The sequence below is a fragment of the Thermobia domestica genome, chromosome 9 (genome assembly GCF_964235325.1).
Source record: "Thermobia domestica chromosome 9, izTheDome1.hap1.1, whole genome shotgun sequence".
In the NCBI taxonomy this organism is placed as follows: domain Eukaryota; kingdom Metazoa; phylum Arthropoda; class Insecta; order Zygentoma; family Lepismatidae; genus Thermobia; species Thermobia domestica.
This window is the reverse complement of record NC_137462.1, coordinates 2615834-2633050: the sequence shown is the minus strand read 5'-3', so window position 1 is coordinate 2633050 and position 17217 is coordinate 2615834. Positions and strand designations below refer to the sequence as shown.

Here is a 17217-nt window from a genome sequence, read left to right as displayed (position 1 = left end):
AGAGCATTAGAGTGAGTTTCATGGAGTATTTAACTAGTTTCACTTCTCTAACATTATACTATGCTGTTTATGAAAGTTGAAAAGAAAGAAAAAAAAGTTTCTGGAATGAAGTTTATAGCACAGATTCCTTACAGGATTATACAGAACCTCTGGTGCTTGGGGTCCCGGGTTCGATCCCAGCCCCCGCCAAGTGAACTTTGTGGTGGACAAACACCGTGTGCGTGGGTTTTCTCGAGGTTCTCCCGTTTCCTTCCACTTTCTTCATTCCACCATTTCATTCATTACTCACCATCACTGTCTCCTTTAGCCTAACCGGCATAACCGTGGGACGGAAAACTCAAAGGATTATACAGAAACGATTATGATTTCGGAACCCAAGCTCTAACCGTAATAAATCAGTATGGCGTGAATCTCTACTTGCTATAGTAAGAGCTTTTGTGTGTCGTGACATCGAATCAAACATATATTGATATGTTTTTAGCGGCTTCCCATACCATGTATGCAAGTTTACAAGACATCAAAGACAGTGACGGACAAGGTGCCTACCAATCATATTCCATACGTATTTGGCGGACGACGTATCAGGTGACTGTGCAGGCCAGGAAAGGAACTGTACCTGTCATTCCTCAAAGAAGATTTACATATCCGAGGATACATGTGGACGGGGATTGTTCTGGCAAAATACAGCGTCCCAAAGTTGTCTGAAGGAAGGATCTAACCTCGCACTTTTCTGATATAGCGGACAATGGCGCTCACCACGGTAGCGTCTAACGCGTGTGCGGCAATCAGTATAGGAAGATTAGAGCGGAAACATCGGAAAACACGATCGTCTGCCCATCCACACGTCACCTTACAATATTTACACGCTCATTGTAATGTGAGGCATTTGTGGTTCTAAGTTTAATGAAAGCCAACGCAAAGGGAAGCGTGTCGCCAGTTCCGTATATAGCAGTTGCCGACGTTGTCGACACAGACAAGGTCACACCGTTACCATGCTCCAGCGTCGAACTAATACTAGACGATGCTGTACTGCTCGTCACAGCCATGCGGACGAGATGTTTGTCATCCCGTAATGAAGTCATATGTCGCAGCCCATTGTTTCCACATACGCATCACTGTCCAGTTTCACAATATAAGAAGCCGCCTTCTCATAGGCCGACCATGTGCATTTATATTAAATCCTTTGACAACTCTTGCGCACGCATTTCCTGTTCACCTTACTTGAATGCAGCGCAAACCGTCTTCGCGCGGTCGTTAAAACAATGGTTTTCGAATGATAAAATTTAATTTAAACAAAATATGATTTATTGGTACAAAATTTATACATAGTACAGTGGTAACAAATATATTATCCCCTTACAGGATACCAATTTTCACTGCCGTATCCACAGCTCAAACCAATAGCTTAGAAAGGAAAACAGACTTACAGCACAATCTCGAGTCCCATTTTTTTAAAAGATGAAATTCTTCCTAGCTTGTACGCTCGGCAGTCGTAGGTTGAAGAGACGTGATGAGATGAGATGAACCCGCTGCTTCCACCCACATTTTTATTTTTGACAGTTTATTTTTGTTGTTTAGTTCTTATTTGGTTTTTAAAAATTACTTTAATACTTATTTATTTAAAGGTTGTGTGTTAGCATGCGGGGTGAGATTTAATTTAGTTTTTGTTTATTGCCAGTTTTTTACTATCTTAAAATATGGTTTTAACACTTAATGATAAAATTTTTCCTTCGTCCTTCCTGGCGAGTATGTGACAGTATTTACAATGTGTTATTCTGCTATAAGTTAATACTACTGTGCACTTTACAATAAATGAGAGACAACAAGAAACGAGAACAACGTTTTTGATCTTGAAAGTAGAGAAACATACAGCAAATTAAGATTGTAAAGCGTGCAGGATGTTAGAATTTCATTTTCTCTGCTTGCTTCTGTTAATCACAAATTGAGGAGGGTTTTTTCAAAACTCTATAATCGCCTTTTGAAACTATTACAGTTTCTAGCCTTTAATTATCAAAGTAGAAATTTAAATTTTGAGACGTGTAGTACATAATCAAATTAGTACTTGCAAGAGCTATAAATATAAAATTTTCATATTTAATGCTCTTATGTTTTTATATGACAGTTTAACGCGTTTTCTGAGAAAGTTACGTCTTGCGTTTATCGAGTTTTGAAAAAGCAATCCTCAGTTGTGACCTAAACATGAGTTTGTACTGAATTTGTTTTATGTAAATATTTTTGACTGTAGTTGGACGATTTCGTCTTCCTTTCAAGGTAAATAAGTACAAATTATTCATAAATATTTTAATCGTGTTTATACCCTTTATAATGTATTTTGTTTGATGTGATGTAACACAGTGTTGTCATTCATGCATTAACCTTTCGTGTAAGTAAATAATGTTTCGGAACATGAATTTTCTGGAAGAGCGTTGGTGGTTTGGACACAGTAAGAAGATAGTTCACTCCAGTAAGAAGATAGTTTTAACAAATGGCCAGACAATCTCTTTACTAACAGATAACTTATTAAACTCTAGAACTATTGACCTTTAACTATCATAAGTCACGAAAATAGGTAAATATACACTCATCCCTCAGTCTTAGGGACCTCCTTGTAGCGGATATCGGAAAGAAGGAACAAATTCTGAATCTGCCAATTTAGTTTTGAAGTCCTTCTCCCTACTTTTATTCATTCATGTTGGATAGTGTGCGTGATTAACAGGATAGTACTGCTTAATTCCCCTGTCTTTCGTAATGGAATTTGACTCTTAGCTGCTATAGGCTTAGTGTCGAAACTTACGGACAATGCAACATCGGATTGATGTTCCCCTTTTTTAGTTCATTAAAATGAGACATGCCTATAAAGTAATAGAATAAATCATGTAATTTTTAATAATGTAGAATAGAATAATGTAATTTTTTAGTCATATAGGGATTGTTTTGAAACGAAAATGAAAAAAAAAAAAAAAAAAAATCAAGCGTTATTGCTAGAGACGAAACTTTTTCGCAACAATTTTGATATTTTGTAGCATTAATTATCAAGCTTCGCACTTAAACTCATCCTTAGTTAAAGGATAACATGCAGCGAGACATTACCAACTCTTCTTTTAAATTTGTTCTTCTGTCAGTAACAATCATATTATACTTGGAAAATAATCTTTCGGCATCAACACTCGAGATTGGCAACCATATTGAACGTAATAAGTTGACAGCAAAAGACCTTAGTTAACTTTTAAACTGTTTAACAATGTTACAATATCAACTTCCTTATTCTCACTGTTGAGAACTTCAATAACCTTACTTTTAAATTCACGGTAAGCAAGCAACAGATCATGAACATTTTCACCACAAAACACACTCAAGGATTTAAACATTTTAGTTTTGTTGATGGCTACATCTTTATGAAGTGAAACAGTATCTGAATCAAATAACTGCCAGAGCTTTTTCGTAAATGCAACGTTTTTTAAGTTAAATAATATTGGAAATGCACTTTTTAGTTATTATTAGCAATAATTAACAGTAATTCCACTTTTTCGTTTTCATTCGCATTCATCGCAAGTAATGCCGAATTTCGCAAAATTTTGCTATAATATAAACGTGATTTCTGGTTCTGAAACGAAAAGTTTGAGGTTTCTTGAAACATATACACATTTTTTTAACGTTTCGCACATATCGCATTAACGAAACAGTTTCATCTCTAGTTATTGCACTTGTGAATTCACTAATATGTTTTTAATAGTTGTTTGTTCGTTGCTTTTTACCCTTGATTGACGACAGTGTTCTCAAATTTTAATTTTCTCTGGAGAATGACGTTTCTGATTTATAAATTAAAGGGAGAATGAACCTCAGCCCCACGAACTTGCATCACCTGCTGTGCCATTTGGACATTTTCATCCTGCATTTGGTTATGGGTATCCGAACATTGCTCAGTATACGGAGAGTGGACATGGATCGTACGTTATGGACCAATTTGGAAATACCAAACCCAGTTGGTATGATCATTATAGTGAAAGGTTAGTGTTGACTTCTCTTCCTTATAGCATTTGCAAGTTAGTTATAAATTAAAGAGCGGTAAACATGTTTATTTCTGAGATTCACAATTTGAGAAATATATATGTGTCATTCCAGATAAGACGGCTTGATTTTGAACATTCACCTGATAGTAGAAGCTGTTTTACTAATGAATGCTACGAGCTTGAATAATATTCGTGCAGGATAGTTTCCAATGTAGCTGACCATCCAGCAGCGTATGAAAATGAAATCTGATTTTTCTCACGGTTATTTCCTTTAGGACAAATGAAACGGAGAATTAATGCAAGTGAATGATTACATGAAGGAGTCGGTGGAAGGAAATGTGAAATCCTGAGGAGTCACAGATGCAATTATTAAGTATTCTACCTTTTGATAAGTCTTGGTACTAATGAGTTTTTTTTTTCCTTTTTTATGCCTCAAAATGTTTCTTCTACGTTTCTTGCTCTTCGACTTCCTCTTTTAATTCTCAATATTTTCTTCTAATTTTCAAGTAATCGATCACTTGTGTTCTTTTTCCTACTCCTCGCTTTCCTTCTATAGCGGTGTGAATAACACGATTTCTTCGCAAGATGTATCGAATCCAAATGGTCTTTCTACAAATTATCGTGGTTAAACGCATCCTCTTCTCTCCTATCCGTTTTTAAAGCATCTTCGTTTGTTACTCTTTCTTGGGAGACCCGGGTTCGATTTCCGGCGGGAGCTCATGTGGTTCGGATTTCACGTTAATCAGTAGGTCCACGTCTCATATAGCCTCTCTGCTGAACGGGACGTTAAACTCAAAATCAACTCAACTCTACTCTTTGGCCAGCTGGGGGGAAGATGGGGATGGTCTTTTTTTCACATAGTGATGGAGGATGGAACCTGGATATCGTACACCACTGGGGAGTCGAAGCAGAGTCAGTGCACTGGCGGCACTCTGGTTCTAAAGCGAAGAAATTCAAACACCACCAACTCACAAAATTATGGCAATCGTACTTTTGAAAAAAAAAAAAAAAAAAAAAAAAATGTGATTGTTGTGGAATTCTTGAAATAAGGACGAACAATTACAGCAAATATTTATTGCCAAATACAGAGTAATCTGCAACGTGCCATCCAAAATCGTCAGAGAGCAATGCTACACTTGAATCTTCTGATCCATGACAATGCCTGCTCACGCAAAGTTGCTCGTACTTTGAGACAATTCAAAGATTTTGTGGCCTCCCGTAGCGTAGTCGCTGACGCTCTCGTTTTTGGTGCGATCGGTCCCGAGTTCGATTCCCGGTGGGCACTCTCGGTCGAAAAAGTGTAAAGGCTTTTTCAGGCCAACCATCCTGAGCGAGGTTTTCCTGGGTTTTCCTCATTCACTAGACAAATGCTGGGGTGGTACCTAACATACAGGTCCAGACCGCTTCCTTCCTTTTCTTTGGATAGTATGATGGCGAGATACGTCAAGGTGTGTATTTGTATATTAATCACTAGAGACCGGATGTTAGGCAAAATGCCTATTCTTTAATATTCAAGATATGATCAAAAATAACGTTTTAAAGTTTATATAAGGGGTTATAGTTTCGATTTAAGCCAATTTTATTTTGCCTATTTTGCCTATTTTGACCTTTACTGCCTAAATAATTGCTTTAGTGCCTAATGTTGCCTATTCTATGCATTTTCTTCAAAATAAGCTTTCATTGGGAAAATATATAATTTATATAATATAAATAATACATACATATATACGTATATTAGGTGTTTGTAAACACAAGCACGTGGTACGTTACAATATATACACAGGGTGAACTTCAAAGATGTGCACATACTTCCGAGGTGATTAATGAAATCAAAAGAAGACAAAAAGTTCTCTTGTAATTTGTCGAATTCCGTGTCGTGTGCGAGTAATAATGGTGCCAACTTGGAATCGAAAATTGAATATTGACAATTGGACTGGAACAGATAGATGTGCACATACGTTGGGAGGTGATTCGTGACATGAAAAGAAGACAAAAAATCTTGTTGAATGTGGAATTCCGCGTCGTGTACGATTGACAGGGGTGCCAACTTGGAATCGAAAATCGAATCCTGACAATTGGAACGGAACAGATAGATGTGCATATACGTTAGGAGGTGATTCGTGACATGAAAAGAAGACAAAAAGTCCTCTTGAATTCACGAATCACCTCCCAAAGTATGTACACACTTTTATGTCTCGCTCCAATTCGATTCCAAGTTGGCCCCCCTGTCACTCGTATACGACGCGGAATTCCACAACATGGAAGAGGACTTTTTGTGTTCTTTTGATGTCACGAATCACCTCCTGAAGTATGTGCACATCTTCCAGGTTCACCCAGTATATGTGGAATGCATAGCAAGCTTCGTTTTTATATATGCAATAAAAAAAGATATTGACAAAGAAGTATGTTTCTATATTCTTTGAGCATTATTTATGACTTGAATCTATTTTTTAATGGTATTGAGTATTTAACTTCATTATTTCGAGCTACATTTTAGTGCCTATTTTTTAAATTTTTAGTGCCTAAACATTCGGTCTCTATTATTCACAATAAATTTTTCTTTCATTTTCTTGTCAAAAAAATCGCCCCTTTCTTTGACATGCACCTGGTATGTATTCCACATTAGTATATTATATATAATATTACTATTAGTACGATATTGAAAGTATTCTTAATTTGGCATTTTTCCTTTGAATAGCTTTCGATCAGCACGCAATCCCCATCTGCTACTTGACATAGAAAGAGCGGACATGGAGTTGCAGTGGATACTTAGCTCAGGAATGATACTGTCGGAATGGAATCGAGTGGTATTTGTAAGGTAAACAAAGTAATATAGGTTAAATTTAAGTGTTTTTCTATAACATTCACCTCTAACAGTACTTTACATCCATCTATTGAAAATCTCCATTACAACTTTTCAGATTCTTTCGGTACTCTCTTTCTTATATGTTAAGAAAAGTAAGAATAACTACAGGTAAAAATGAATCGAGTCCTAAAAGTAAAACTCTTTAAAACATAATACTATAAAATATAATAATTACACAAAGGGAACGTTTGATAGTTTAGTTATCTCCCTACAGCTATCTGGAACCCTATTTGTAATTTTTTCATTGTATTTGAAAAATACGGCCTGGAGAATAAAAGAATACAAGAAGTCAAATAGCGAAACGTTTGAGGAACAGAAGCTTCATAAAATGTATTCTAGTACAGAGAGAGAGAGAGAGCAAGAGAAAAAGCAAACTAATTGTTAGAGGGACAATCTTAGTCTTTGTATATATTAATCTGCAGAATCAACAGTGAGTTATCGTATTCAGAACAAGACAAGACAACATGGATCACCTACTGAATGTAGAAGAAAACCAGGTAATGCACGGTATTGAAATATAAAGTATTTGGGGAAGAAATTATAAAGGAAAACTGAGACTGAGAAACATATTACACAGGGTGTTTTTTTAACTTACGGATTTCATTTGGATCTAGAATTTCTAACTGAAGTCCGATTTTCATGCGGTTTGTGGTAAACGATCAAGGAAGGGTTGGAGATTTATTGAACGATGTTTACTGGTTTTAAATTCATCCCGGGTAATATCGGCCACGCCTCAAGAACATCAAATATTCGCCAGTGTACCTTATAATTGGAATGAGGTGCGATGCGGTGTGGAGATTTGAGTTTTCTTCATTAGAACGCCACCTCGCCAAGGTAAATAAGGAACAGGAAACTGAGCCGCTGTATTGGGAATTGTGCTATACAGTTCTGTGCTACTGTGTATGATCAGAACACAGTGAAAATAGTGTACTCTTTGAAGCAAAATGAGTTTATCGTTAAAAGGTTTTGGAGAACGGAATCTGTTGTTGCCATGGCATTTAGAAACAAATTTGCTTCACGTCCTGCCCCATACAGGAACATAACATGGTCGCTAGTGAATAAATTGGAAGAAACATGATCCTTCTGAGTGAGACAGGGAAGCATAGGACCTCACAGGCGGATGTTGTGGAAGACGTCAGTTATTGACTCTTTAGGTCGCCCAAGAAATGTCTCCGTCATTTGTCGCAAGAAACCGACTATAGCTATCCAGCATGTGATTTATGGGTGTTACCACTAACATTTAATTTGTATTTTCACTAACACTTTGTATTCTGCAATTTCACTTCAAAAATCCAAAACCTTATTCCAGTTGTAAGGTACAGTGGTGAATATCTTGAGACGTGGTCGATATTACTCGGGATGAATTTAAACCAGTAAACATAGTTCCATAAATCTCCCATCCTTCCTCGATCATTTGCCACAAACCGTATGAAAATCAGACTTCAGTTAGAAATTCTAGACCCAAATGAAATCGGTGAGTAAAAAAAAAAAAAAAACTATAAAAATAAATGTGAATGGATAGAACTACTCTTAGCAAAAATAGGATGATTTGAATAAGCATACCATGAAGTTGAATCAATGGAAATAAGTGAAAAGAAAACTAATATGACAATACGAAATAAGAATTGCAAGGTAGGTAGTGAGCAAAAATGAAGTTTTAACTACGTGTTAGGAGTATATTGATGAATTATATGAAAACAGCCTAGATGTTGAGAACGAAAAGCAATTTAAGGCAGTAAGAGATTTACGATTTTTAGGGATGAATTTGAACAAGCTGACGGACAAGAACATGTAAAAAACAACTAGGATAGATAATGTCCCATTAAGAATTTGGACAAAGAAGGAAGAAGTGGGAGAATGACCAAATGATCTTTTTACAGATTCCCGTGAAAAAGACGAAGGAAATACGCTTCGGAACAATTAGTTAATATTTTAAGCAACCAAAGATGTACTCCATATATTGGACAGAATATTACATGGAAGACCAATCACAATTGAAGTCCAAGGTGCACGGAAGCTGCTTAATTTGCAGCAAGAGATCCAAAACTTCAAGAAATTGTATTAATTAACTAATATTTATATCTGGTTAAGGAATTCAACTATCATATGATTACAAATATTAACTGTGTGTTACGTTAATGTACAGGATGGGCCGTAACTCATTTGACAAAAATGCATTTGAAATTAATTATTTATTAGTATGAAATAATGTAGGATAGTATGAAATTATTACAATTTTTTTTTCCTAACATGAAGTTAGATTACCTAAATGAAGTGTTCAAAATGACCTTCATTATTCTGAATACACAAATTACATGTTTTAAGCCAGAAGCACTAATGCTGTTGGATGATTTATTAAAGGTAGTAGTGACGCGCTCTTTTAAATTCTTTAGACCAGCTTTTTTTTTTAATTAATAAAAGTTTATCTGTCATTATTACCCACATAGAAAAAGTTCATTGGGTTGAGATCCGGTGAAAGCGCTGGCCATTGAGTGATACCTCGTCTATCAATCCATTCAATAAAATCATCATTTTGGAAGTCCCTGACATATTTGTTAATAAGTGTTATAGGATACATATCCATAATTAAATACAGACACTAACCTTGTATCCTTTATTCTGTTTCTTTTAGTCAGCTTAAAGGTAATGGGAAGATAGCAAAAGAATATTAACAAGGCAGTTTAAAAGCGATACTTCAGAAACTATATACAGTAGATAGTCGAAAATCCGAATTAATTGGGACCACAAGTAGTTCGGGTTTTCGAAAATGACCATGAAAATGCCATTTAGGCTTAAATATATTGTACGGTATGTTCTTTTATCGATACAGTGGTTATACAGTACGTACAGTAATTACAATACCGTACGTAAGGCTACTTACATTTAATGTTTCTGAAGAACCTGCTCGTACACTAAATTAAACTGTTCGTGTAACTCACTCTTAAAACTTAACTTGTATAGGCCTAAGGGAAAATAAAAATGTGTGAGACAAACAATTAGATATGAATGAGCTTTTGTAAGTATATATATATATATATATATATATATATATATATATATATATAAAACTGACTGCACATAAAGAAAATTGAATTAGTGTACTGTCACTAGCTTCTAGGAACCGCTTTCGGATTATCGATGTCCTACTGTACATCATTTCTAGAGTAAAGTAAATTGATCAAAAATTGTATGTCTTCAACCAGCGTAAATTTTCTAAATGATACACACTGAAGATAGCGAAAACGTGTCGCTGAAATTTTGTGTTAGAATTGCTATTTAGATGAGGATTCATTTCCTATTATAATTACTTGATATGCACCTTCTTTTACAGGCAGTATCTCGAGAGATGTCTGCACATGCTACTTGCAACAGACTTGAAATTTTGCCAGACAGAGAATGTGGAACAGCATTTGTGGAAGTTGATGTTTTACAATATAATAGAAGTTCTTCGTAAGGGAGTAGCAGAGGATCGAGAAAATAGGGACCATTACAAGAAATGTATGCTCACTGTGATTGAAGAGGTAAGGACTATTTGAATAGAATAAAATCTTTTAACTTCCTATGATAAAGACAGAGAGGGAGAAGAGATTACACACTGAGAGAGAGACAGAAGGACTAATAAAAAGTTTTTTATGTCACAGGGTGTCTACTGGTCATGAAAGTCATGAAAAAGTCATATATTTTGCTTAGTGGTCATGAAAGTCATGAAAAAGTCCTTTATTTACCCAACTGGTCATGAAAATCTGAAATCTCAGAGTATATTTTTATACTTCATACTTTTATACCTCATACTGCATGTACTGAAACAGTTGTATCAGGTCAGTAATTGTGAGAATTTCCCCCACCAGTTAGTGCTGGCTAACTGGTACTTTACTGTCTTCCTAGCTGCTTCCCATTTCATCTTCTAGTCTCTGTAATATAGTAACAACTTTTTACTGTCCAACTTTCTGATCTGCTATTTCTTTACTTCTAAGAAATATAAATTGTGTATTTTTGGGCCTGTAGACTTATGCAAATAATATTATTCGTTTGAGTTTGCAGATTTTAAATTTGATGATCTATTTTTTTAAAACGAATTTCTTTTATAATTTGTTTTGTCTTTGGGCAGTTCTCTGAGTGCTTAATTTCAGACAAATTTCTGCTAGATGGAAAATTATACTCAGATTAAAACTTCAAATACAGTATAGAGTGATTCACTGGTAAGAGCAGGCCCGTATTTAGGTAAGTGCTATTCTGTGCTCGAGCACAAGGCGGCAGAATTTTAGATTCTTTCTTTAAGATTCACAATAAGTGATATTTAAGACTAGCAACCCGCATAGTTCCGATGCACCACTGATGGTAGGGATTTATTATTACTAATGGTAAATTTTTATCGCCATGGTCATGAAAATTTGAACAAGAAGGTCATGAAAAGTCATGAAAAAGTCATGAATTTACTTTCTGGTATTCCAGTAGACACCCTGTGTCAGTAACACATCCTTTCCTTAGGATTTACTTTTTAATTATACTTCCAAACTATGCCATGGAAAAGTATCAAACGTTTTATAGAACAGCTATGTGCGTCTGTCGACATATACCTTAGCAAAAACAAAAGGTTTCTTAATATATAGGCTGGTTTCAAAATGAATATCGGGGTTTTAATTCTTTTTGTAGTATTTATTACAATTAACTTACAATTATAAATAATACCTCAAATGAAAGAGCAACTCAAACAGTTTTGTACGCACGCATGTGTATGTACTGTTTCCTCTGTCTGCCATTAGAAAGCTTTAGTAGCAAAGATGCCGACTAGTGAGCGAAAAGCTTTTTGTGTTTTACATTTTGTAAAGACTGAGTCTGTAGTGACAGTGCAACCATCTATGTGGAGAATTTTAAGGAGACGCTAACAACTATGTCCTTACGTTTTGCAGTTGCTAGAAGCTCTAAAGCGTACAGTTTACATGCCAACTTTGCAAATGAAATGTTGCTGCACTACTAAAGATTTACTGAATCGTGTCGTTTTTAATGATGAATTGACATTTCACCTAAGTGGCAATGTGAGCACTCATAATGTTCGCATCTGGGGGTCAGTAAATCCTGACGAGATGGTACAGTTACAACGAAACTCCCCTAAATTGAATGTGTTTTGTGTCCGGGGGAAAGTTTATGGGCCTTTCGCGCCTATCACTCTTATGTGTGCCGTGTGACGATGAATGGCGCTCACATTGAACACTTGTAGCAAAAACTATATGAGTTGGTCTTTAATTTATGTATTATTTATAATTGTACGTTAAATGTAACAAATACTACAGAGTCTTAAAATCCCGATATTTTGAAACACCCTTAGATTGAGTACCCCAAAAATATTACCCATGTCCACCTTTATTGAAACTGAAGGCCATAGAGATGTCATTTCCAGTTTCAACATTGAACCAGAGAACAACAATACTATAGGTTGTGAAAAGTGTCTGGTTTCTTGAGATTCAATGCTCCAAGATAAGGTTCTATCTCCACCCTTACCTCTGCTAAAACCGGAAGCGGTAGAGTTTACTTTCGGTTTCAGTATTAATTCCCACAGAGCAAAAACTAAAGATAGCGAGAAGCTGTTTTTCATAGAGAATCAGCTACTAAGAATAAGTTTCTTATCTCGTTGTTGATCTAGTGGCTAGTACACGTGCGTTCGGTGCACGTCGTTCCGGGTTCGATTCCAGGTTAGAGAACATTCAGCGCATGACGGCGATTCGGATCCATGTCTCATATACCGTCGCTTCTGAAAAGAGTCACTAAACTTTAATAATAATAATAATAATAATAATAATAATAATAATAATAATAATAATAATAATAATAATAAATCAATATTGAGTGGGCATAGTTTAGAAGTCTATTGTAGTTTGACAAAGTGCAATTAAATTGACTTGTTTGTACAGTGTCCGTATTCCTTATAAAATCTTTGTTCCTAATGGCAATTTTATTTGCAGGGTACAACGTTCCTGGAAAACTTGTTGGAAGCTCTTCAGCAGACGTACAAATTTCAGCTCGATATGTACCTGGATCCGTACAACATGCCGGCCAAAGGACTAGGCTATTTAGGTTTAGCATTAGTATCAGCACAGAAAATTCTAATATTTTTGGGTGATTTAGCACGGTACAAGGAACAAGTTAATGAAACTACAAATTTCGGAAAGGCTAGGCAGTAAGTAACTATCTTCTGGCTTTTATATATAACTGTTTATAATTTCTGTTGCATCTCAAATGTCATTTAATATTTACCCTGCATTTTCTAAGTTTCGGTAATGTTGCTGGCTGCGAAAGATTGTTAATAATTTATTTGTGTGTTATTATGAATAACTACTTGGACAATGCTAATATTGAAAATTGCTAGATTATGTCCATTGAATATTTTTTTTAAAGCCCTTTTAATACTGCGTTTCAAGTTCATATGGAACTCTTTTTCTATGTTCAACAAAGTACATTAGAGCTTCGATTATTCCACCTAATGTGGACGTAACTAACCTCATATAATCGGAACTCGGATAATACAGACGTTTTGCAAAATGAAGGTCAGCATTGTAGCCCTACATTAATTGCTGTACAGCACTTCGGAACTTTTAATCGTTGTAGTGTAAGTTAAAAAAAAATCTGACCGAAGCATATACTATCTAATAAATAATAACGTTACACTTTCGGAAAAGTATGTTTGCCGAAACTGTAACTCTGTTATTTATTAGATAGTATATGCTTTGGTCAGAATTTGTCTTTTATTTTATGCTAGAAGTTCCAAAGATAGAATGAGTGCTATTCAGTTAAAACACTTGAATATATAAATAACCCAGAAAATTTAGAAAGTGGGTAAAAAAATGTCAGTGCAGTATTTTTCAAAGTTACACCGTAAAATAGTCCTGAGGCTTCAAAAATCATTGTTGACAGAAAAAAAAAAATACATGTGGTTCCAAAGTTGTTCCTTATACACATGGGGGGAGGGGGAGTAAAGTCTTATAAGGGAGGAAAACTAGAGAGGAATGAAAGTTGTCGAATACGAAAGCGAGAGCGGCTCGATAGCCATGTGTGGTAGAACTTTATGTTAGTGATCCCAGGATAGAGATTTCGAATTTTTCGTTCTCTTTTGAATTTTTTTTTCTTCTTATTTTTGTTAATCTATACGAATTGCCGCGTTGCCTAGACCGCACACCATTTAAAACTCCGGCTTTTTTTTTTTTTTTTTTTTTTTAACGACCACCTTAGGACTGTACTGTACATAGGAGGGTAAGAATAATGAAGATGGGGAGTTTCACAAGGGCATAAAATGTATTGTTGAAAATTTCAGAGGCAAGTGGTGGACACTGCTTTTTTATGTTAAGGAAATATTAACAGCTATCCATGGGCAATAAATAATGTGAATACAGGTTGTTGTGATCATCTTTCTTTGTAATATTTGGATGATTGTAGTTGATTTCAGCGATGTTTCGAATGCGTACTTGATTCAGGGTATTTCGTGAAGACTTAGAAAAATAAATTTTGGCGATGAACGGTAGCTTTTTGGTTAAGTCATTTCTTGAATCTTTACTGCACTTGTGTCGTGTAGGCTGTTTGAAATTCTGTGAGTTTAGTGGGAGAATCTTCATTTTTGTCTTAATCATTCATTTGTGATTCTCATTGTCTCCCCCGGGGGGCGCGGTGGGTCAGTGGTAGAGCGTTCACCTCCGGTGCTTGGGGTCCCTGGTTCGATCCCAGTTCGCGCCGTGTGGACTTTGTGGCAATTTCAAATAGATAGAATTTTAAGGGTGTCAATAAAACCTCTACTTGTATTGCATTACTCGGTATGCATTTTTCTGCGTTCTAAAGCGTTTGAGGAGTCGCCAGCAGTAGTACTTTGCAACAGTGTTACAATGGACAACTGAGAGAGCAGTTTTAATGTCAACGGTTTACGTTTTTCGTAAGTCAAGGACAACTGTACTGAAATTGATTTTTCCGTTCCAATCTTATTTGTGTAAGAATGAATACGCTTTAGTTTATGACTTTACGTACCTACATCCTAAATAATGTCTTAAAGAGCTTTCAAATGGAAGATAGGCACTTACTTTTAATAATATTGACGAGCGTCATTTTGTTTAGAAATATTTACCTTGATGCATTTAGTTTTACGTCTCATGATTATATCAGCTTGTTAATGGTGACTGACCTATTTATTGAAAATCAGATTTGGGAATACAGCAGGGAAAACTGTTCAGTTACACCCTTAGTTCGGTACATAAGTACGAGTTTGAACGAATTGGTATTCTTGTAATTTCTAGTCGATCGCATGGAATACATTTACAAAATAAAATTATTATAATCTTATTTATATTTGTAGAAAGATGAAGTAGTTCCTATATTTCGGATAATCGATTAAATTATCCAAGATCTAGGAACAACTTCAGAATGTAATAGTAATTATTATTTTCTTTTCTTTCAGTTGGTATATTAAAGCTCACCAGATCAACCCAAAGAACGGAAGGCCATACAATCAGTTAGCAATACTTGCCCTTTATGCTGTAAGTGCTTTTCAGTATTATTATTATTAACGATGAATATATGAAAAATATGATCTTCACTCAGTAATTTTATTTCAGCATATAATTGCACCGTCTTCTTCAGAGGTAAAAATACTATAAAGGAATCAGGTTCACAAAGTGTGTTGTGATTATATGTAAAAATATTAAATATTATGAAAAGGACTTAATACAAAATTAGCAACAGAACGTGAAAAACTTTTGTTTGATTAGAGCTTTACATTTCAGCAGCGAGGCCATATTAGACGAGACTTATTGATGAAGTGGGATTCAAACACACTGGGGCACAAAGTGGCGCAGGAATGAGGCAAGATCTATTGTTTGGAATTTGAGAAGGAAAGTTCCGTTTAGCTGCTGTGAACATAAGCTGTTTGAAGAGCTGTTCTTCGGTATAAATAATCACTAAAAGTACATAGTGTCGATCTCGAACCATAACAACTACGGAAAATGTGGCTCGTATGAGAGCATCCATCCAGCAATCTCCAAAGCGTTCAGCACTATGAACAGATCGGCCAGGCGTGTTTTCAGTGCAGAACCTGTTGCTCTACAGTTTAGTACTCATACTTGAATGGTTTTTCCATCCGGCACAGATGGCTAAGTCCGAATCGAAAACGAAGTGCCCGTTGAGTAGTAATCACAGAACCACCATTACGAATATACTTCTCCACAACAAACGCACGACGGTCACCGCGCCACCCATTGCGACTACTGAAAATGCCACGTTTATCTTTATCGATCGATTCTTCCTTCGCCGCCGTATTCCCACCCCAACTCTCAGCGCCTGTTCCAAATACAGGTCTACTCCCGGACCCTGTACATAGCTTGCTCTTCTATATCCTGTTCTGGATTCATTCTAAACATCATTAATTATCGAATTTTTGCCGCCTGTGCTGTAGGAAGAAAAAAAAAAAAAAAAAAAAAAAAAAAAGTGCACAATATATTGTCGATTCGCTGAAGATGTAATTTGTTTATATAGAGTGGTATTCAGTCAGGACTTTTATATAGTAATCTTAATTCTATACATTCTGATATCAAAGTATCAAAGGAATCTGAAATTATCAACAGTGTATATTCCTGGACCTGTCCATTCGTAGAAAGTTAAGGAAATTTCACACCGAAAAGACGCTACAAGCGTCTGATACGCACACATACTCGTAGGTAGAACGAAAGCAACAAAGAAAGATACGTTTTGCAGAGCATGAAATCTATGCTCCAATGATAATGATAGAATAAACTGAAATCAACTTTTTATTAACAATCAAAGGAAAAAAATATTACAGTATTCGTACTTTGGAAAAGATGGTTACATAAACTTGAAACTTTGCTCAAACAAACGGGGGAAAAAAAGTCGAAATATCATTCAGTCGAAACGAATCCCTAAAAGTTTTTAAGAAAGAGTGTTAATGCCCTTAAAGAACATAGAAAAAAATTAAGAGGATCTTAAAGTTACTTCACAAATGCACTGAATTCCTCTTGTATCTATGAAGTCTCATGCGAAGTCAAATAGGCATGATGGAAAGGAACATACGTACAAGAATGAAAGAGCCTTTCAAAACAACGTAAAAGATACACAGCATTAATGAAGTGAACGTTATCGAAAAGTGTTCATGGTTTATGCAAAGATGACATATGAATCCTTTTTCATTGGAAGGAATCGAAGTTAAACTCATAGGGACAAAGATTTGAATTAATTCGACAATTAATGATTTTTGATTGAATTCATAAGAGGATAGAGATTTCATGGACTCTGTAGCCGATTCAGTAAAAAATGTCAGTGAGTTCATAAAGAAGATTTCGTTAAGAAATTTTT

At 35.5% G+C, this 17217-nt stretch overlaps 1 protein-coding gene across 2 annotated transcripts in view; it reads left to right on the top strand.

The window, feature by feature from the left end:
* The window catches only part of Smg6 (Smg6 nonsense mediated mRNA decay factor), a 262862-nt gene that overhangs the window by 25787 nt on the left and 219858 nt on the right, over positions 1-17217 (top strand). For both annotated transcript variants that reach the window (XM_081770438.1, XM_081770437.1), the window contains 5 exons: positions 3828-4007; positions 6709-6828; positions 10208-10397; positions 12837-13051; positions 15311-15389. In XM_081770438.1, the coding sequence (XP_081626564.1) occupies positions 3828-4007; positions 6709-6828; positions 10208-10397; positions 12837-13051; positions 15311-15389 (784 nt within the window). The remainder of the gene's footprint in view (positions 1-3827; positions 4008-6708; positions 6829-10207; positions 10398-12836; positions 13052-15310; positions 15390-17217) is intronic.